Genomic DNA, 18,475 nt, shown 5'->3' on the forward strand with positions numbered 1-18,475 from the left:
TCTTTGTACCAAAACTAAGCAAAACAAAACAGAACAAGCATTGCTTGAAATTTCATGGTATTCAAATCTCTAAGACCCATATCCTTCTTCAAACGTATCCACGTCTAGCAATTCATCTCCTGCAAGATTCTCTGTGAACTAATATCAATACACAGTGTACAACAATTGTTGTTTAGGAAGAAGCAATGATGCATCTGTGTATTTGAGCAGATACATTACATAGTTCATTACTTATGAACTTATCGGTCAGTGGGTGGTGAGCAATTGCATTGTGCATCACTGTTTTTTTTTTCCTTCCCCCCCCTTCCTTTTTTTTGTTATATTCCTTTTCATTACTATTATTATTATTATATTTCATTATTATTATTATTATTGTTAATATTATATTTTACTTTAGTTATTAAACTGTTCTTATCTCAACCCACGAGTTCTGCCTTCTTTCCCGGTTCTCCTCCCCATCCCACCGGGAGCAGGGGGGGCAGGACGGGGAGTGAGGGAGTGGCTGCGTGGTGCTTGGCTGCTGACTGGAGTTAAACCACGACAGTCCTTTCTGGCTCAGACCGATGCCAGAGCCGCGATCTGCCCCTCCCGGCCAGCTGCCCCCTGTTTATACACCGGGCATGACGTTCCATGGTATGGAATACCCCTTTGGCTAGTTCAGGTCAGCTGCCCTGGCCATGCTCCCTCCCAGCTTCTTGTGCACCTGCTTGCTGGCAGAGCATGGGAAACTGAAAAGTCCTTGGCTTAAGATAAGCGCTACTTAGCAACAACTAAAACATCAGCGTGTTATCAACAGTATTCTCACACTAAATCCAAAACACAGCACTGTACCGGCTACTAAGAAGAGAGTTAACTCTGTCCCAGCCGAAACCAGGACAAAAACATACGGCCATCTCACAGAGACCCAGCGCAGAAGGCAGTTAATGATCAAAATAATAATCAAAAGAAGTGCTACTCTCCCCAGTACCTAGATTTGCAGATATCACAACATACCATTGCAGCATACCTGATTCTGACAGGGAAAGTATCCTGCATTAGTGGCTCTGGGATCAAGATGCTAGCAAACAGGTCTCAGGTAGCAGGCTTCACCTTCCTTAATATTTCGCAGAAATGGTAGTCTTATGGGCTGGTTGCATTTTAACCGTCATTAAACCAGGTTCCCTAGGCCTGCTCTGAAGAGGGCTAGGATAGTCTGGTGTTGCTAGTGGAGTGGTGCTTTGATGCTAGAGGCCAATCCTGTGAGCAGAAATCAGCTGTTTTTCTAGAAAATGTATTATTATAATGTGTGCTTCTCTGGGACATCTAAGCATGAAATCCAGGCTGCATAATACCTGACAAATTTTTTGGCCAAGATTTCATTCCCAAATTTTCAACTGTTGTCATGGTTTAATCCCAGCTGTGCAACTAAGCACCACACAGCCACTTGCTCACTCCCCACTGGTGGGATGGGGGAGAGAATCGGAAGGGTAAAAGTGAGAAAACTCGTGGGTTGAGATAAAGACAGTTTAATAGGTAAAGCAAAAGCCATGCATGCAAGCAAAGCAAAACAAGGAATTCATTCATCACTTCCCATCGGCAGGCAGGTGTTCAGCCATCTCCAGGAAAGCAGGGCTCCATCATGTGTCATGGTTACTGGGGAAGACAAACGCCACCACTCCAAACATCCCCCCCTTCCTTCCTCTTCCCCCAGCTTTATATGCTGAGCATGACGTCATATGGTATGGAATATCCCTTTGGGCAGTTGGGGTCAGCTGTCCCGGCTGTGTCCCCTCCCAGCTTCTTGTGCACCCCCAGCCTGCTCGCTGGTGGGGTGGGGTGAGAAGCTGAAAAGGCCTTGGCTCTGTGTAAGCACTGCTCAGCAATAATGGAAACATCTCTGTATTATCAACACTGTTTCCAGCACAAATCCAAAACGTAGCCCCATACCAGCTACTGTGAGGAAAATTAACTCTACCCCAGCCCAAACCAGCACAACTGTAAATCAAAGGACAGAACAGTTCCTCCTCCCCCTGACCCCCACAATACCCAGGTTTATGTGGTTTCAATGGTCTCTAGCTGCTATTGGGTCTGATAAATGGTCTTTGGGAGTGCTATTTAGAGAGAGGAGGCTAATTCAACTCATCTTGTCTTGGCTGCAGGCTCTGATACTTGTGGTTGTTCTAGGATGGGTGTTTGTACCCATCTACATCAAAGCTGGGGTAAGTCAAAACAGTACGTTATGCTTTTCTTTGCTGCTTATGTTTGCGGATCAGGTCTTGAATATTGCAAAGCCATTATGAATGGCACGAGATCTGAGCATGCTAGAACTGTACTATATTAAGTCTGTATATATTTGAAAAGTGAGGGTTCTCTGTTCTGAGACCTGAGCTGAGAAGTACTTGGTACTCTCTCCTTGTTCTCCTTTGATTCCTGGAGCTGCTCTTCCTTGCAACTGCATTTGCAGCTCCCCTCCCTTTGTGCTCCACTCTTATCTGAGCAGCAAAAGACTTCCTCTAATTTGCTTTCTATCTGTTCCCCATTATCTGAAACCTTATCTACCCTCCCTGCAGGTGGTGACAATGCCAGAGTATCTGAAGAAGCGTTTTGGTGGAAAACGGATTCAGGTCTACCTGTCAGTCCTTTCTCTGATCTTGTATGTTTTCACAAAGATCTCAGTAAGTAAAACTTTTACAGCATTTCTTCCATCCTACATCGATCTAAAGAAAAGAAACTTCCATTTACAATATTGCTTACACAATTGGTCAATTGTTTCTGATTTGGAACCCTTCGTTGAATTAAGGACTGTAGAAATATGATTTTGTGTTTTCTTTGTTCTATCTAGTGAGATTGTGTATCCAGATCTGTTCTACAATCCAAGTTTTTTCCTTCCTGGCAATGTGTCTCTTGACGCTTGTTGTGCTTTCTCTTTCTTTTTTAGGTTTTAAGGTTTGCTTCTGCTTATGCTCTCCTCTAGAACATGTCAGAGTGGAGGGAAACTTGTATTGTATTGCAGTCTATTATCCTAGGGATCCGTGAAACATGTGGCAGGAATTTTTGTCCCCAAACTTCATATTTATCTGTTTTAGCATCCTCTGGTGAACATGCCATCAGTAATCTAGATGATGGAAAAGAGCAAGAGGGCTATGGAGAAAAAGAGAATAATAGGAATTAGAAAATAGGGGAGTGAGGAAATGCAAAGGAGGGAAATTGTAACAGCTGAGGTGAAAGGAGGGAAGAGGAGAGATTCTTTTAATGGGCAAGTGTATTAAGTAAGTGGTTGTGTTGCTGTGAAGTAGTGAAGGGAGCTGGTATTTTCCATATATCTTGAAACTACGAAGCCTAAAGAAGTCCACAGTTCAGGCTTACCTCAATCTGTTGTTTTGCAGAAGTTGCCACGGCAGATTACTCTTTGCCCTCTGAATGGGAGCTGAGTGATAATAGAGCAATTTAAGCTAAAAGATTGGCCTTTTGCTCTCATTCTCACATCTTCACGATAACTGATCCTTAGAAAGGTTATAAATTAAACAGGTTGGTACTGTGGAGCTGGCCTCAGAGTTGGATTTCCATATATTTCAAAAGGATTAGTTAATTTGCTGTTGTTGTGCTTAACTACCATAATCAGAAATCCCAGGTATGACACAGAGTTCTGGCAGCTCTAGCAGCTGAGAAACTCTTCCTATCAGATGACCCACAGTCCTATTCTGCAATACATGTTTGTAATGAGCCCGTCAAGGTGTTACGTAGGTCCTGAATTTACTATCTATCTTTTATTTCCAGCCTCTATCATGCCTAAGGATCTGGTCATGGGATTTCACCCCCTTTCAGTTGGAGTATCTGCTTCCAGGCAAGACAGGTTCTCCATTTAAGCTTCCAGTGTGATCATGAGGCTGAAGCACCCTCTCCTGCTCTTGTGGTCCTGTCTTATTAGGGAGCAAAGCAATAGTCAAGAGATCCATACAGCAGCAGATTACCGGGGCCCCACTCAAACAGTGGCCCATCCCAGCTTCCCATCAACCCAATTATTCCAAATGGGTGTGGGGAATTGCCATGGAGCTGGGTCTCTGTGCCATGCAGGGTAAAAATCTGGTGCACAAGTTCCTCTAACCATTTCTCGTTTCCCCCATCTGCCCAGAACAACTCTGATAGTGTCTGTCCCATGTACAAATGTGGCTCAGTTTTCTGTAGTATACAAACATGTCTTCTGCATTGTTGTCTTATGTCACTATATTCGGTAGGGCAGGATTTGCCCAGGTCTGATTTACTTGCCATATCTTATTCAGAATAGGCAGAACAGTCAAAGTCCTTGGAGGTTTCAGGTACTGTCAGAGGATGTCACAGTAGGTTTTTCTGTACCATGCTACGGAACACCATGCCCAAATTATCTCCAGATGAACGAGCTCCAGAAGCAGAAAGGGAAGGGCTGTTCCATCCTGGATCGTAGCTAACTTCTTTGTGCTGTGTAGAGATACGCATGCTTTGTGGAGCTAGCACAGGTCTCTCTTCCCGGAGGCATATTGTATATCCAAACATAGTCATGTGTTGACAATCCATGCCATAGCCAGCTTGGAGATTTGCATTTTACTTCCTTGACTGCTGCCTTTGCAAACACTCCCTTGTGATCTTTGGGGCTTACTGAGATTTGATATAGAAGGATGGGTTTCTGCCCTGCCTGTAACAGACAGTCACACCTATCAGTTTAACTGGCAGCGATACTTACTGCCGCTTATCCTTGTAGAAGAGTGGCATCTTGTTTCTGGGGTAGTTATTTCATGTGCTGCTTCCTTGATGTGTTAAAATATTATCTAATGTTCATAATAATATAATTATTACAGTGCTTTCCGATGAACAATATAATACGTCAGGTCATGTAACTCCTGGCATGCTCTTTCTGGCACAGTGCCCACCACCATGTGATGATCAGATTCCCTTTGCACACCTCTGTACAAGTTCGTTACCATTTCTCTTTTCCTGTACATTTTCTGTGGTTTTTTTGTTGATTTCTTACCTTTTTTTGTGGCTAATCAACCACTTGCCAGACAAGGTCATGCTGCAAGGTGTTGATCTTCGGGATCAGGACACACGTGATCTTTGAGCCCAAAGGATTTCTGTTGCACAGGTGCCTCACATGTGCATGCTTCCTAAGCATGCAGTGCTTTGTGAGTAATGCCCACAGCAGCTTTCAGGGGCTTGCTAGCCACTACTGGTGCTGATATTGGTCATTATGCCAAAGAAAATGGTCTAATAAAAATAAAATCTTGATGGAGAGTAATTGACTAAATTATGACAAGACAAAAAGGAATTAAGACCTGAATGCTTTTGAAGAAATCAGAAATTGTAAACTGGAATTTTTAAATGTGTTACAGCATTTTCTTTACATTAATTGTGCATAATTTCAGTAGTAAATATATGGGCATAGACTTACCAGGGGGAAGAGGAAGGAGAAGTATAACCTCCTCTTAGGACTGCATGGTGTAGGGGGTAAAGAGTATGTGCCACTGCCCTGACTCCCACGTTAACATTGCAGCTGGATTCACTCGATTGGCATGTGTTCTGCCCATCGTTCCTGCATGACCTGTACATGGCTTTGGAGAGATAGCTTGTAATACAAAGGAAAGATTTACTCTATTCAGAGAAAAGATAAAGATTAAACAGTGTCCATAAAAGAGTATAAATGGAGAAACAAGGAAATATTGGAAGGCAATAATCTAATTGAGAGGGAGGAGCAGCGAAGTTGGAAGGTAACTAACTCAGCAATTCGAAGAAGCTGATATATTGCTCAGGATGCTAAATAATTAACTATACATTTCTTTCTGGGGTCATTTTAGGACCATTAATATTGAGTGATATGTAGGCTAAACTAAAGCCAAGAACAATAAAAGAAAGATCTGGGACATAAGCTGATTAGTGGTGTGAAAAGACAGGAAAAAAATATTACCATAGAGAGAAGGGACAAAGGATATGGCCTAACAGCCACTGGGGATAAGAGCTAAAAGTCCTGGTTCCCAGTTCCAAACTAAAACCTATAAGAAATCAAATCATCTCAAGCTGCTCCAGAGGCAGAGTTTTGGGATTGGGACCTCTGTTGTGATTCACACTCTGCTTCACAGTTGTTTTCTGCACATCAGGGCAGTAGGGTTGGAGGACCTCTTGCTGCAGAGGTCCGTACCTCTTCCTCATTCTCCAGAGTGAACTAAGGGTGAGATCATACCCTGCAGTCTCGGTTTCAGTTTCTCTAGAATGAAGACGGTTTCTTCATCCCACATCTCCCAGCTAGCCAGACTGCATAACTGCTTATTAGTATATCTGCCCTGCCTTACCTCAGCCTAGCTGTGGACAAAAGCGGTGCAAGTGCCTGCTCTGTGATCACAGGCTCTGGTTGTCCCGCAGCCAGGCCTGTGGAACCTCTTGCTCCTCCAGCAAGCTGCCACCTAGCACCTGCCCTGCAGCAATTGTCTGTGCAGGCTTCACCCCAGGGCACATGTAATGTTGTTTATCTTTGTTTCTCAGACCCTGCATGTGGGCAGTTCCTGCAGCATTTTGCAGCTCCTAGGCTTGCTGAATGCCACTAGGACTTGTACTGTTAAATGAGGATAGTACTCCCTGTATAGAGCCCTTGTATAGGTGGTGTGGTATACAGAAAGGAGGCATGCAGGTGGGACTGGAGATGAGCCCATGAACTGGATGCTCAGGAGCAAAGATAGGTACAGATGTAAACCTCTAATGAAAGCATAATTTACAGTAATGCATTACAAGTGCACTGGGCTAGATTATTCTGATTGCAAACTTGGATAAATAACATTGATGCAAATTATCTTTAAATCAGGAACTGATTTAATGTGATTAAAATCCCAGAGTGTTACTCTGAAACCTGAACAATTCCTTTCTTATGCAAGAGCTAAAGGTCTCTTCTGTTAGCCAACTGATGTCAATTATTCGGTCAGGAACTTAAAAATAGAGATAATAGAAGATGTTTGCCTTTAATCACCATTTGTCCTGAACCAGCAAGACTAGCTATACCACATGTATGCAAGCAGTGAAGAAAAAGTAAGAGATTTATAGAGTAGCATTGAATAAAGAGAACCATGCCATCCCTGCCACATAGCAGCAAGTGTAACCTGAGCTTTAAGTAATTTGTTATTAAGCTATCTCTCAGTATGTAAGCACGGAGTAGTGAGGTGACTCCGTGTCTAGCTAAAATGATCCATTGAAAAAGACCTGGACATTCCTTGAGAACCGTTACAACTCTTGTACTGAAAGTAGCACAGCACTGAGAGGAGACTGGCAGTAGTAATAAAATGGCCTCTATTTTCTTTTTGATTTTTTTTTTTTTTTTGGTGTGTGTGCAGTACTATAAGGGGGGAGTTGTGTATTTCAGTACCTGCATCATGAATGTGTAATATGCCATCATCATGAATTTAAACATTGCTTAATCTATCATTTTTTCTTTCATAGGCAGACATATTCTCTGGAGCTGTATTTATACAGCTGGCCATAGGGCTGAATCTTTATTTGGCCATAATTATCCTGCTTGCTATTACTGCTCTTTACACAATCACAGGTGAGTTTGCAGAGCAGTCTGATTAAATTAAAGAAGTTAGGGGAGCCAGAAAAAAGAGAAGAGGGGAGGTGGGTAAGAGGGGAGAAATGAAAACCTGAAAGGGGAGTGATTTACAGTGGTCTTTGTTTGAAAGAGAGAGGTGGTTTGAAAAGTGAAAAAAAAAAAAAAAGATTTCTACTGGGGCATTTGCACAGGGGCTAACCTGTTTGTCTTGACTTTTCTTTGCCATTAGGTGGCCTTGCAGCTGTGATTTACACAGACACCTTACAAACATTTATCATGGTAGTGGGATCCTTTATTCTTATGGGATTTGGTAAGTAAATCAGATGAATTAAACTGGAATGTTCAACCACAAATTCCACAGTGGCTATGGAAATGGATCCTGCAGTGTGGAGCCCTGTTATCTTAACCAGCAGATTTCAGTTCATATACCTATTTATCAGGGGTGAAAATAGGTATGCTGCCAAGCCTTCTAGTCATTGAGACCACTCCATCTCCAAAGCACAGGTGAATGTGTAAGGTAATATATAGCATCCCATGACAGAACAGGACTTGTGATGGCTAATGAGGTAAAAGCAGAGTCGTTTGCAGGTGATGATGATACTCTTGAGAAGTTCAGAGAGCATCTTGTTTCAAGAAGATTATAATTTCATAGATATTCAGATGCTAATGCATGAAATTTCTGATTCAAAGCGAAGAGCTGTTGGTCACGTTGCATATTTTTTCCTTGTTTCTAGCTGCTAGCTTGTGTTAAAACAACCCAAACATATTAACATTTTAAATAAGCCTTGTAGTTGATCTACGGATGTCATGCTGGACATGCTTTTGCCAGCTGGACAAAAGATACAAACTGAACGTTTATGAATAGGACAATGTGTGTGTCCAGAAGACCATATGCATTTTAAAACAGAAATCATGCTGTTAAACAGAATTAATAGGAACAGATCATAAGAAAGAAAGAAGTAGTGATAAGATTCTGTGAATTTGTAGTGTCCTTTCCTTATCCTTCTAGTTACTCAGCACTTGGTTTACCTCTGGCTAAGTCTTTCACTGAAATGAAAATATTCTACCATTGTTACAACAGAAATAACTTCAGACTGACCTAACCTGGTAAGACCCTGCCTTAGGTTCTCCCTAGGTTAACAGTGTGTGGAAATAATGTATCTTCATTTCACTTCTTGGCAAGGCATGTGTGAGAGATGTGGAGCCTAAACCAACATTTGCAAGCTATACAGAAATCTAAATAGAAAGGTCACTTTGGTACTTAAATTGTGTGAATACTCACAAAGCACTGCATATTCTTTTCTGAAAATGTTGATGTATACTGGCTAGGGTTTTTCTAAGGAGGTTTTTCTCCTAACATTCTCTAGCTCTATTGGAGATTTCAGTATTAAATACTTGATCGCTACTTTTATTTTCTGTTTTCAGCATTTGCTGAAGTAGGAGGGTATGATACTTTCATGCGGAAGTACATGGAAGCAATTCCATCCAATATCTCCTATGGGAATACTACGATTAATGCAGAATGCTACACTCCTCGGAAAGATTCCTTTCACATCTTCCGAGATGCCGTCACTGGAGATCTGCCGTGGCCAGGGCTCGTCTTTGGTTTGACCATCATTGCTTTGTGGTACTGGTGCACGGATCAGGTAATGTGGAAGGCATATGCCTTGGAAATGCCGAACACAAAACTCTGCAGTCTAGTGGGACCTAGGGGTACTCTTCCTTCACTGTAATTCAAAACTGGGTCACAGAAATGGCAGTTATTTCAAGACTGGTCAGTGACTTTTCAGTTTCTGGTTTCTAAACTCCTCCCACATGTGAGAAAATGGAACGGGTGTTCTTTCAATTCTTCTTATACACTGTGCCCAGCAGACGCTGTGTATAATTCCTTTCTCATTTTTCATGTGTGATCATGTGTAAAAACACAGAGGGGTTGTAATATGAACATTTACTTAGGAAACCATGTATCAAATGGTCCTTGTTAGACTGGGTCTAGATATGATTCCCCATTCAGTAATATGAGTTTGTTTCCTATTTGTGTGGCTTTCATCTTTGCATGCACAATCTTGGGAGGATGTTCTTTCTATGTCAGGTCTTTCACTCTGGAGACTCTTCCCCAGTCCTCCTTCCTTCTCCCTAAAACCTACCGTCCAGTTTCCCTGAGAGATCACACTGACATGAGTAGAGGAAAGTGTGCTCCTGCAATGGCAACATGAGATTGTGTTCAAACTCTAACAAGTGATTTATCTGCATTCTGAATTGTGAGAAAGATAATCTTCACAATTTGTAAACAAATGAAAAAAACCAAACCAATATAACTGTATCTATTGGTCATGTAAATATTTTATTCCTTTTTGGCTTTTTAGTCTATCTGCTTTAAGAATATCTCGTGAGAAAGAGTCTTACCTCTTAAACATACACTGGATAAATGTTATTTTCCTTTACTTATTTATTTTACTTATTACGGTAAATAGGCTCTTTCACTATCACAGAGGTTAAGCAGTACCTTGTATCCGGAACTTGGCATGATGTGTTCATGGAAATGCTATTCTTGGTCGAGTCATGCATGCTTGCCGTGTCTCATTGAAAGGTTATTGTCCAAAGATGTCTCTCTGGCAAGAACATGTCCCATGTGAAGGCTGGTTGTATCATGTGTGGATACCTGAAACTCTTGCCCATGTTTATTATAGTGATGCCTGGAATGATCAGCCGAATTTTGTATACAGGTATGCCTATGTATACAGAAATGCAAATTTCTTCTTGCTGCCTATCTTTCACTGCCAATCTCTCTCAATTTCCTATTCTCTGTCCCTTCCAAAATACCTGTTAGATTGTCATCTTGTCATCCAAATTGTCCAGGCACATGTATGCACAAAAACTAACTACACTGTAAGAAGCCACAGGTCTTCCTCTTTTCCCTGATCCCAGGTTTCTGCTAATGCTATTGCTGTCCATTTTAGGGGAGAGAAATTCCAGTGTCCCTCCCCAGTTGTCTGTTTGTTACAGCCCCACTCTGGCTGAACGAGTGGAAAATGCTGTCCAGGACTGATAGTCTGCTGGCAATCAGAGGAAGAGAGTCATGAGTCACAGACAGTAATATTTTGGGCCATGGACAGTCCCGAGTGCAGTGTGGGGGAAATGACAATCTCCCCTCTCTCTAATCATCAGTGTGTTTAACAGCAGGCAGAGGAAAGATGTTCAGGTTGGAGGGAGGGGTCTTTGTGTTGCTCTGCTTCTTTTTCTACTTGCTCTCCTTGTGCTGCTCAGTCCTGGTCTGACAAATTAATGCTGATTTTTTTTTTTTTGACCTGCAGCACTGTTCAGTGTTCTTTTAGAGAGGAAAGGAAGGATAGAGGCTTAGAATCACCTTCACCCCTGCCAGCAGACCAAGGGTGATATCAAGCATGTCTGTCCAGTGGTTCAACACAGAGATAAATTTTAGAAGGTCTACTAATTTGGGAGCAATCTGTTGTTTATATGACCTTGTCTAATCCTGTCTCGTTATCCTCTCCTCAGATGTGGTGGCTTGTGTTGTGCCTGAAGTCTGCCAGCAGTACTGTGGCACCGCAGTTGGCTGTACAAATATCGCTTATCCAAAAATGGTAGTGGAGCTTATGCCAAATGGTAAGACACTGTCTGTGTGTGTTTGTTTGTTTTAGGAAAGGTGAGGCTGCCAGACTGTAAAAACAGGTAATAGAGGGAGCCCAAATCCCAGATTTAGTTCCAAAATTCTTGCTAGAACTATGTACTATTAATCAAAGGGGTAGTCTGTAACTCTATCCTAGCCGAAACCAGGACAACAGCTAATGCAGACCTAAGTCTGTAGGTGCAGAATATCTACACGCTGACAGTGTCAGCTCTCAGCTGGCAAATACTGGGTGATGAAATGGTAATTGAGCTCCCTTTCTGTGAAGGTAAAAAATAACCTACTTTGCCAATGTTTTATAAAAGACTGTCTCTGACAGGATTTCTGGGTCAGAGGCATACACCTGCAGTCCTTCTGCTAAACCCACTGAGGTGGGAGGAGAAAATATTCTATGTGCACATTGTCCCATAGGACACCTGTTCAACGAGAGAATAAGGCACCACTCTGGAGAGGACTACGTATACAGAGAAGATAAATTTCTGCAGAAAACCACAGAGCTGTTTCATAAGGCTAGAAAGACAGATTATGATGTTATACACACCATGGTACTTCCCTGATATCTTAAGTACTTCCCCATCGTATTATAACTGCTGTACGTAGTATTACTAAAATACTACAGTACTTCCCCATACTGTGTTGACTAGATCATACCGTCTGGAAAAGTGGCTTACTCTGGTTTTCAAACAGTAAAAGAAACTTTTTTTTGCCAAACAACTGGTTTACAAATATACCACAAGCAAGTGAGCACTCACCTGCACACAAGAGAAATTATTTTTATAACTGCTGGGGAAAGACTGCTTAGTGTTTTTTTTTATTTTTATTTCAGCATTTAACCAGACAGCATTCACAAAAGAAGTACCTGTGTTCTAAAAGCTCAAGAGCTGCCCTGTCACTGCTGTACATACCTTTTCCAAAGCTCAGCAGACATCACTCTGCTTGCATTGCAAGAGAACGGCAGGCAGGCATCAGCACATAAATACGCCAGACACACTCGTAGCTGGCTGACTTGAAATGGTCAGACGAGCACTATGGATGGTGCCACGTACTGAGACTCTTCACTGAATGCTCATCCCAGTTCATATATCTTTGTATTTCAGGTCTGCGGGGTCTGATGTTGTCAGTCATGTTGGCCTCCCTTATGAGCTCCCTGACCTCCATTTTTAACAGTGCTAGTACGCTGTTCACTATGGACATTTACACCAAAATTCGATCACGACCATCTGAGAAAGAGCTTATGATAGCTGGCAGGTAAGTGCAGCCGAGCCTTCCCCAGCCGTACAAACATGGCGAGCAATAGAAGCTGTACAGACTGCAGCCTCCAAAAAATGCACTAAGTGCCTGGGTGAAAACCTGCTTTCGCAGTGTGCGGGCAGTGCAGCAGTGGCCTCCTGTGGCCAGACAGGCTGTCCCACCCTACACTTTCCTTCTGGAAAACAAAACCAACCTTCCTTCCAATTTAATTGACAGTAGTGCATGAAGTAGCTAAACTAATTCTCAACGCTTCCTACTGCTATTCAAAGGGAACTGTTTTAAAATATCTTCATAGGCTTTATGCTACACCATACTACAACCTCAGTGAACTAGTTCTTCTAGTTGATCTGCTATTGATTTGTCTCTAGACATAAAAAACAAAGGAAAAAAGTGATTTTCTATGTTTTGATTGCATGTTTAGCTGTCTGCTGATGGATATTTGACAGACACAATATCCAACTTGGATTTCTTTTGTTTGTTCAATGGTAATTGGCCATTATCATTGATTTTGCTAGTTGAAATACAAAATGGACATTTAAATTATTGATTAATTGCTGTTTTTTTCTTCCTAATAGATGCTTCTAAGCAGGTGGCTAATTGAATATATGGCTATGTTTACAGGGCATTTATGTTACTTTTAATTGGCATTAGCATTGCCTGGGTTCCTGTGGTGCAGTCAGCTCAAAGTGGGCAGCTCTTCGATTATATTCAGTCAATTACTAGCTACCTGGGACCTCCCATTGCTGCTGTCTTCCTGCTTGCCGTCTTCTGCAAGCGGGTCAACGAGCAGGTACGTACAAATTAGGAAGCAGGTGTGCTGCATGTTCCTTTAGGCATTGGGAGAACTGCTTTTTTGTTTTGGTGCCTTTTATTAGCAACTTCTTCCTGTTCATTTTAATCCTACTACAGCCCAGGGATTCTGTGTTTCCATACCCCAGGGCCTGAGGTTTCAGAGATGAGTTTGAAAAAGTTCTTTGCTAATCTGATAAATAAACAGTCACTTAGGAATTCCTTGATAGCTCTGAAACTTAGGTTATCTATCACTTTGCCAAGAAGTGTGTCAAATGGATAATTTATGGAGACATATTTGAAAGTAATTTTTTAGGATATTGGTCACCAAACTGCTTTACCAAACATTTCACCTTTCACCTTCCTCTTGACCACTGTATATTTTGTCAACAGTCTTTTAAGCAAACATGCTGTTGTTTCATGCATTGTTTCCCATTGCTTTTAGGACCCAGTCTGGGAATCACTGATTTTGATTTGTAGAGCAGTGAACTGAGAAATATTGTACTTAAGCCTTTGTAAGTAACTCAGAAGGCATGAGGTCTGTCACATGCTTTGATGGGACTGTAGGCCAGTCATGGTAACTGGGGCCTCAGACATTCTGAAAACTCAATACTCAGGAATTCAGTTTCTTTTCTGTAATACTAGGAATAACAATACTTGCCTATTGCTCAGGTTTGCTCCAAGGAGGATGAGTTCAATGAGAAAACCTAGAGAGAGAAGGTTTTTCAATATAGCTTGAACTTTTTTCTCACTATTTTCTCTCGAGACCAGTTCAGCGGTTATTTGTGTGTATATCTAAGAAAAGCCTGTTTTACACACAAGGGTTGTTCCATTTCCTATCCCAATATGGCTAAACCTCACAAACGGATTAAATCTTTGTGCCCTTCGTGGAAATCTATCATTGACTTTAGCTGGAATTTTACCTGAGTAAGAATTCAGTATAATCCTTGGGGGTTTGTGTATACTGCACACTTTAAATTCGGGTAAATAGGAGAGACAACCATTAAAGCTTCTGAGAATTGGAGCCTTGCATAAGATAAACTCCAATATTGTAATTACTTATAAGATTTATCAACATTTCTTGCTCAGAATCATTCTTCTTTCTGCCAGAAATGGAATTAACTATGTTGTCCTACTCCAAAACCTTTTTGTAACTTTGACCACTGAATAATTAAAACTGTTTTGTTCTTAAACCCAGCATTAAACCCAGAATATTTTTTAATCAGGATTTATAGATTTGTGTTACCATCATTAGTTTTTTGACTTCACAAACTCAGAGAATGGTTGAGATTGGAAGGCACCTCTGGACTAGTCCAACCACCGCTACTCAAAAGCAGGGCTAACAAGAACAAGATGCTCAGGTCCTGTCCAGTTGGGTTTTGAATATCTCCTGGGATGAAGACTCCACAATGTCTCTAGGCACCCTGTTCTAATGTTCAATCACCCTTACAGTAAAGCAAAAAAAAATTATGTTTAAACAGAATTTCCCATATTTCAATTTGTGCCCAGACTTACCTGTGCATCTTTTATACTTTGGGCTGGGGTAATATATACCTAGCAGCAAAACATCCACTGAAAGTATTGAGAATTAACTTTTAACTAATTACTAAAAAGGTCATTAGGAGATAAACCAGACACATGTTTCAGGAGGAATGACACACACTTGCTAGCTGGTTCCATCATGCCAGAACTATCAGGGATTTAGCCCTCTAAGATAAAAAGATATGAGAACAACCCTTGGGATGTGTTGTCTGTGGCTAGAGCCTGTCCTGTATAAGGAGAGCATTGTGTGGAGATGGATGAACTTTGAGAATGAGCTGGATAAGGTGTTCTCCGTATTCTTTGTCTAAGCTGCTGGTCATTGCCGCTTTCAGTTGTATTAATACACTGAACAGTGAATATGGTCACTAAAGTATCTGAGTTAAAACCATGTGCCAAAGGCAACGTAACACATGACTACCTCCATGTTTCCTCCAGCAACTATTCAGGGCTTAGAGCTTATTTCCATGCCTGAAATTACTCATTTTGATAACTTCTGTCACTTTGTCTGCAGGGTGCCTTCTGGGGCCTGATGGTTGGACTGCTAGCTGGACTCAGTAGAATGATTGCAGAGTTTGCCTATGGAACTGGCAGCTGTGTGACCCCTTCCAACTGCCCATTCATCATCTGTGGGATTCACTACCTTTACTTTGCAATGATTCTTTTTGGGGTTTCCACCATTGTCATTCTGGCAGTGTCCTTCATGACTAAGCCCATTCCTGATGTACATGTGAGTATTATTGCAGTCCTGCTCCTCAAGAAATGAAACTCAATGAAACAACTAGTTTTAAACACTGGTACTTGGTATATTACCTCCTGACATTTCAGCTACCCACATCATGTAGTCCTTGTAAAAAAGCAAAGGAAATAGTTTTCATTTATCTGTCACAAATCTTCAGTGACTCCTAATAATCTTAGACATTGACTTAACAGACATTTGGGATGCCATGGTCTTATAGCTTGTTCATGTGCTGGCCAAACTGATTTGTCTCTGTGTAGTAAGGCTGTAGATTTAGAAACTCATTTTTTTTCATGGCAGCTTTACCGCTTGTGCTGGTCTTTGCGGAACAGCAAAGAAGAACGTATTGATCTTGACGCAGATGAGGAGCAGGGCAAAGCTGATGAAAAAGATGAGGAATCAGGTAAGTGTTGAGTATCTATAGATTCTATCAATATATTTGAGTATCCCTATTTCATTCCTGAAGAAACATTAATATACTTGATATTCAAAGACATCCTCCCTCCCCACGATCAGCAAAACCTCAAACTCCACATATTTAAATGGCTAGTAAGCTGCCTTTTACCAATCTATCAAGCTTAGTGTAAATCAGAAGTGAAGTGGATTTGAAGGGGGAAAATCTTGTCCTCTAGGTATCTAGGTGGCAGCTCCAGGACTAAAACAATGGAGACGCTTTAGGTCAGACGTGGCGTGCATTGGCAGAACTGCGTGCCAGCTGGCTAGAGTGCCAACTCTAGCACTTGGAATGAAACAATGAGAATTACTTGGAAACAGTGGGTAGTAGCCAGGATTGAAGGAGCAAGGATCTGGTGCAAGGTACCATGAAAGCGAATTGCCAGACATCCCTCTGGGCAAAACCACCTGCTCTCTGATTCTGCTGCCAAGTTCCTTTTCATAAGTATCCTCAAATTAATTCATTTGTCTTTTAATTAAAAGTGTAGAAAATATTGAAAAAAATGGATTTTAAGCTTTGCAGCATGGTTTGCTTCTCCAATACCAGACCAAGTCTCTAGGCTGCAAAAGGCGCAAGTATCTTCTGCAAAAGGCTCACTTGCAACATGTAGAAAATCACTCTTTTTCCAGGTGAGCTGTGAAAACACAGTATTAACCTGATTCTTGTACTGCCTTGTACGAAAATGTTTCCATGTAACTATGACCATAAATCAGAGCTGCTGTATTAAATATAGGAATGTCCTCAGTCACAGAGATCTTCTAGTGCATGCAGTGGTCCATGCTTACACTTCATGACCAGTATGTTATTCCTTCCAGTTAACGAGGAAAGTAAAGAAGAACCAGGATGCCTTAAGAAAGCATACAACTGGTTCTGTGGCTTAGATCAACAAAAAGGACCCAAACTGAGCAAGGAGGAAGAGGAAGCATTGAAGAAGAAACTGACTGACACAAGCGAAGTGCCACTTTGGAGAAATGTTGTGAATATCAATGGCATCATCCTATTGACTGTGGCTGTATTTTGCCATGCCTTCTTTGCATAAACCTCTGATTACAGTTCTGAAATTGTACTGTATTGTCAAGCAAAAACAATGACTTGTAGATCTACAGAGTTAGATACATTTAGTATTTTCATTGTCTACGTTTGTAAAAAATGAGGGTGATTTACTTGCTGATTTTGTGATCATAATTCAACAATCTAAAGATGAAGGCTGCTGGGATTTCGAGAGAGAGAATTTATGTTTAGACATTGAATCAATCCAGGGCTAATAGAGGTTCAGAATTTCCATCCAGTATTCTCTCCACTCATGATACATTTCGTATTTTAGGTGCAGAACAAGGCTGCATGAGCCATATTTCATATCAGGGTTTGTGAACTACCTTTTAGGGTTGATTTCCAACCCTTCTTCTTCTGATCGTTCAAATTTCTCTTTCCTTTAGCTATGATCATTTGATTACAAAAACCCCACAACAACCGAGGGACCGCATTATGAATTCGAATTAAAAAATCATTCCCTCCAAGCATGGGATATCTTAAGTAAAGGATTTATGTATATATTGATGTATTTGACACTATATCTAACTTTCCATTATAGCTTTTTTCCTCTTTTTCTCACTTTTCATTGTGTTGTGTTTCTCAGTAATCAGTGGAACACTAGCTGTCTGAATTGATTGCATTTTGAAATTAAGGAAAACATGTCTTGGTGATCTTAAGAATTCTGCTTACGATAGATTCTCTGTTTAAGGTTAACTTCAAAAGGTCCTCCTCTCTTTATATTTTAATATGTATCTATACTTGAATGTGAAGCTTTTTTATACAAAACACATATATATACACAGGCAATACATTATATATATGCACTATATATATTATATATATTTAAAATATATATGTGTGTATATATATATTTATTTCTTACTGATCAATTCCCATCTTGATATGTCCAAGTTAATCTCTACCCACAATTACTAGGACCTCTTTATCATGGGGTTGGTGTTAATGTATTGCCTCTTTCTATGGACTGTACTACAAAACAATCCATGCACGTGGTTAGAAGTCCAAAGCATCAGAATGCTGGGTTTGCATTTTTCTTTCAAGTACATTCGAGGGCTCTGTACTGCTTTTCTGCAAAGCTATAAATCTTTCTTCTGAAGACTTCATTGAGAAATAGAATTCATGCTGTATGACAGTATGAGTTAACAGTTCATGAAGGGGAATAGTCACAGCTGTGGGATATCAGCTAAGCCAGTCTGATTGTCTCCACTTGATAAGTTTGACACCAGCTGGAGATACAGGAAAAGATAGATTTAACACTTCAAAGCAAAAAGCAATAGATCTTCTTATCATCTAGTTCCGCTTCCTGGGGAATCAAGTGTAAAGAGAAGACATTGGTTGCTGGAGTCAAGCTGGACCACAATTCCTTGTTCCTGTTGCACACGTATCATGGGATGCTGCGTCGTCTCAAAGCATTTCAGTGCGATTCTACAGCAGGATGCACCAGACTTGCAATAAGTGCATCTA

The 18,475-nt window shown here is 41.0% G+C and overlaps 1 protein-coding gene across 3 annotated transcripts; it reads left to right on the top strand.

Moving 5' to 3' along the window:
* The first annotated feature begins 2,549 nt into the window (after positions 1–2,549).
* On the top strand, positions 2,550–16,997 carry SLC5A1 (solute carrier family 5 member 1). Of its 3 annotated transcripts, XM_050906462.1 has the most exons (12): positions 2,550–2,654; positions 7,432–7,537; positions 7,770–7,850; positions 8,966–9,186; positions 10,131–10,266; positions 11,057–11,164; positions 12,284–12,434; positions 13,059–13,227; positions 15,280–15,495; positions 15,805–15,907; positions 16,188–16,189; positions 16,782–16,997. In XM_050906462.1, the coding sequence occupies exons 1-12, from the start codon at positions 2,559–2,561 to the stop codon at positions 16,995–16,997; spliced, it is 1,605 nt and encodes a 534-aa protein (XP_050762419.1). In that variant the 5' UTR covers positions 2,550–2,558. The 3 variants fall into 3 exon arrangements, with proteins under 3 accessions (XP_050762419.1, XP_050762416.1, XP_050762418.1); XM_050906459.1 differs by lacking the exon at positions 16,188–16,189 and having other exon boundaries at positions 15,805–15,913; positions 16,774–16,997; XM_050906461.1 differs by lacking the exon at positions 16,188–16,189 and having other exon boundaries at positions 16,774–16,997.
* Positions 16,998–18,475: the final 1,478 nt, after the last annotated feature.

This window comes from Gymnogyps californianus, chromosome 16 (genome assembly GCF_018139145.2).
Source record: "Gymnogyps californianus isolate 813 chromosome 16, ASM1813914v2, whole genome shotgun sequence".
In the NCBI taxonomy this organism is placed as follows: Eukaryota; Metazoa; Chordata; class Aves; order Accipitriformes; family Cathartidae; genus Gymnogyps; species Gymnogyps californianus.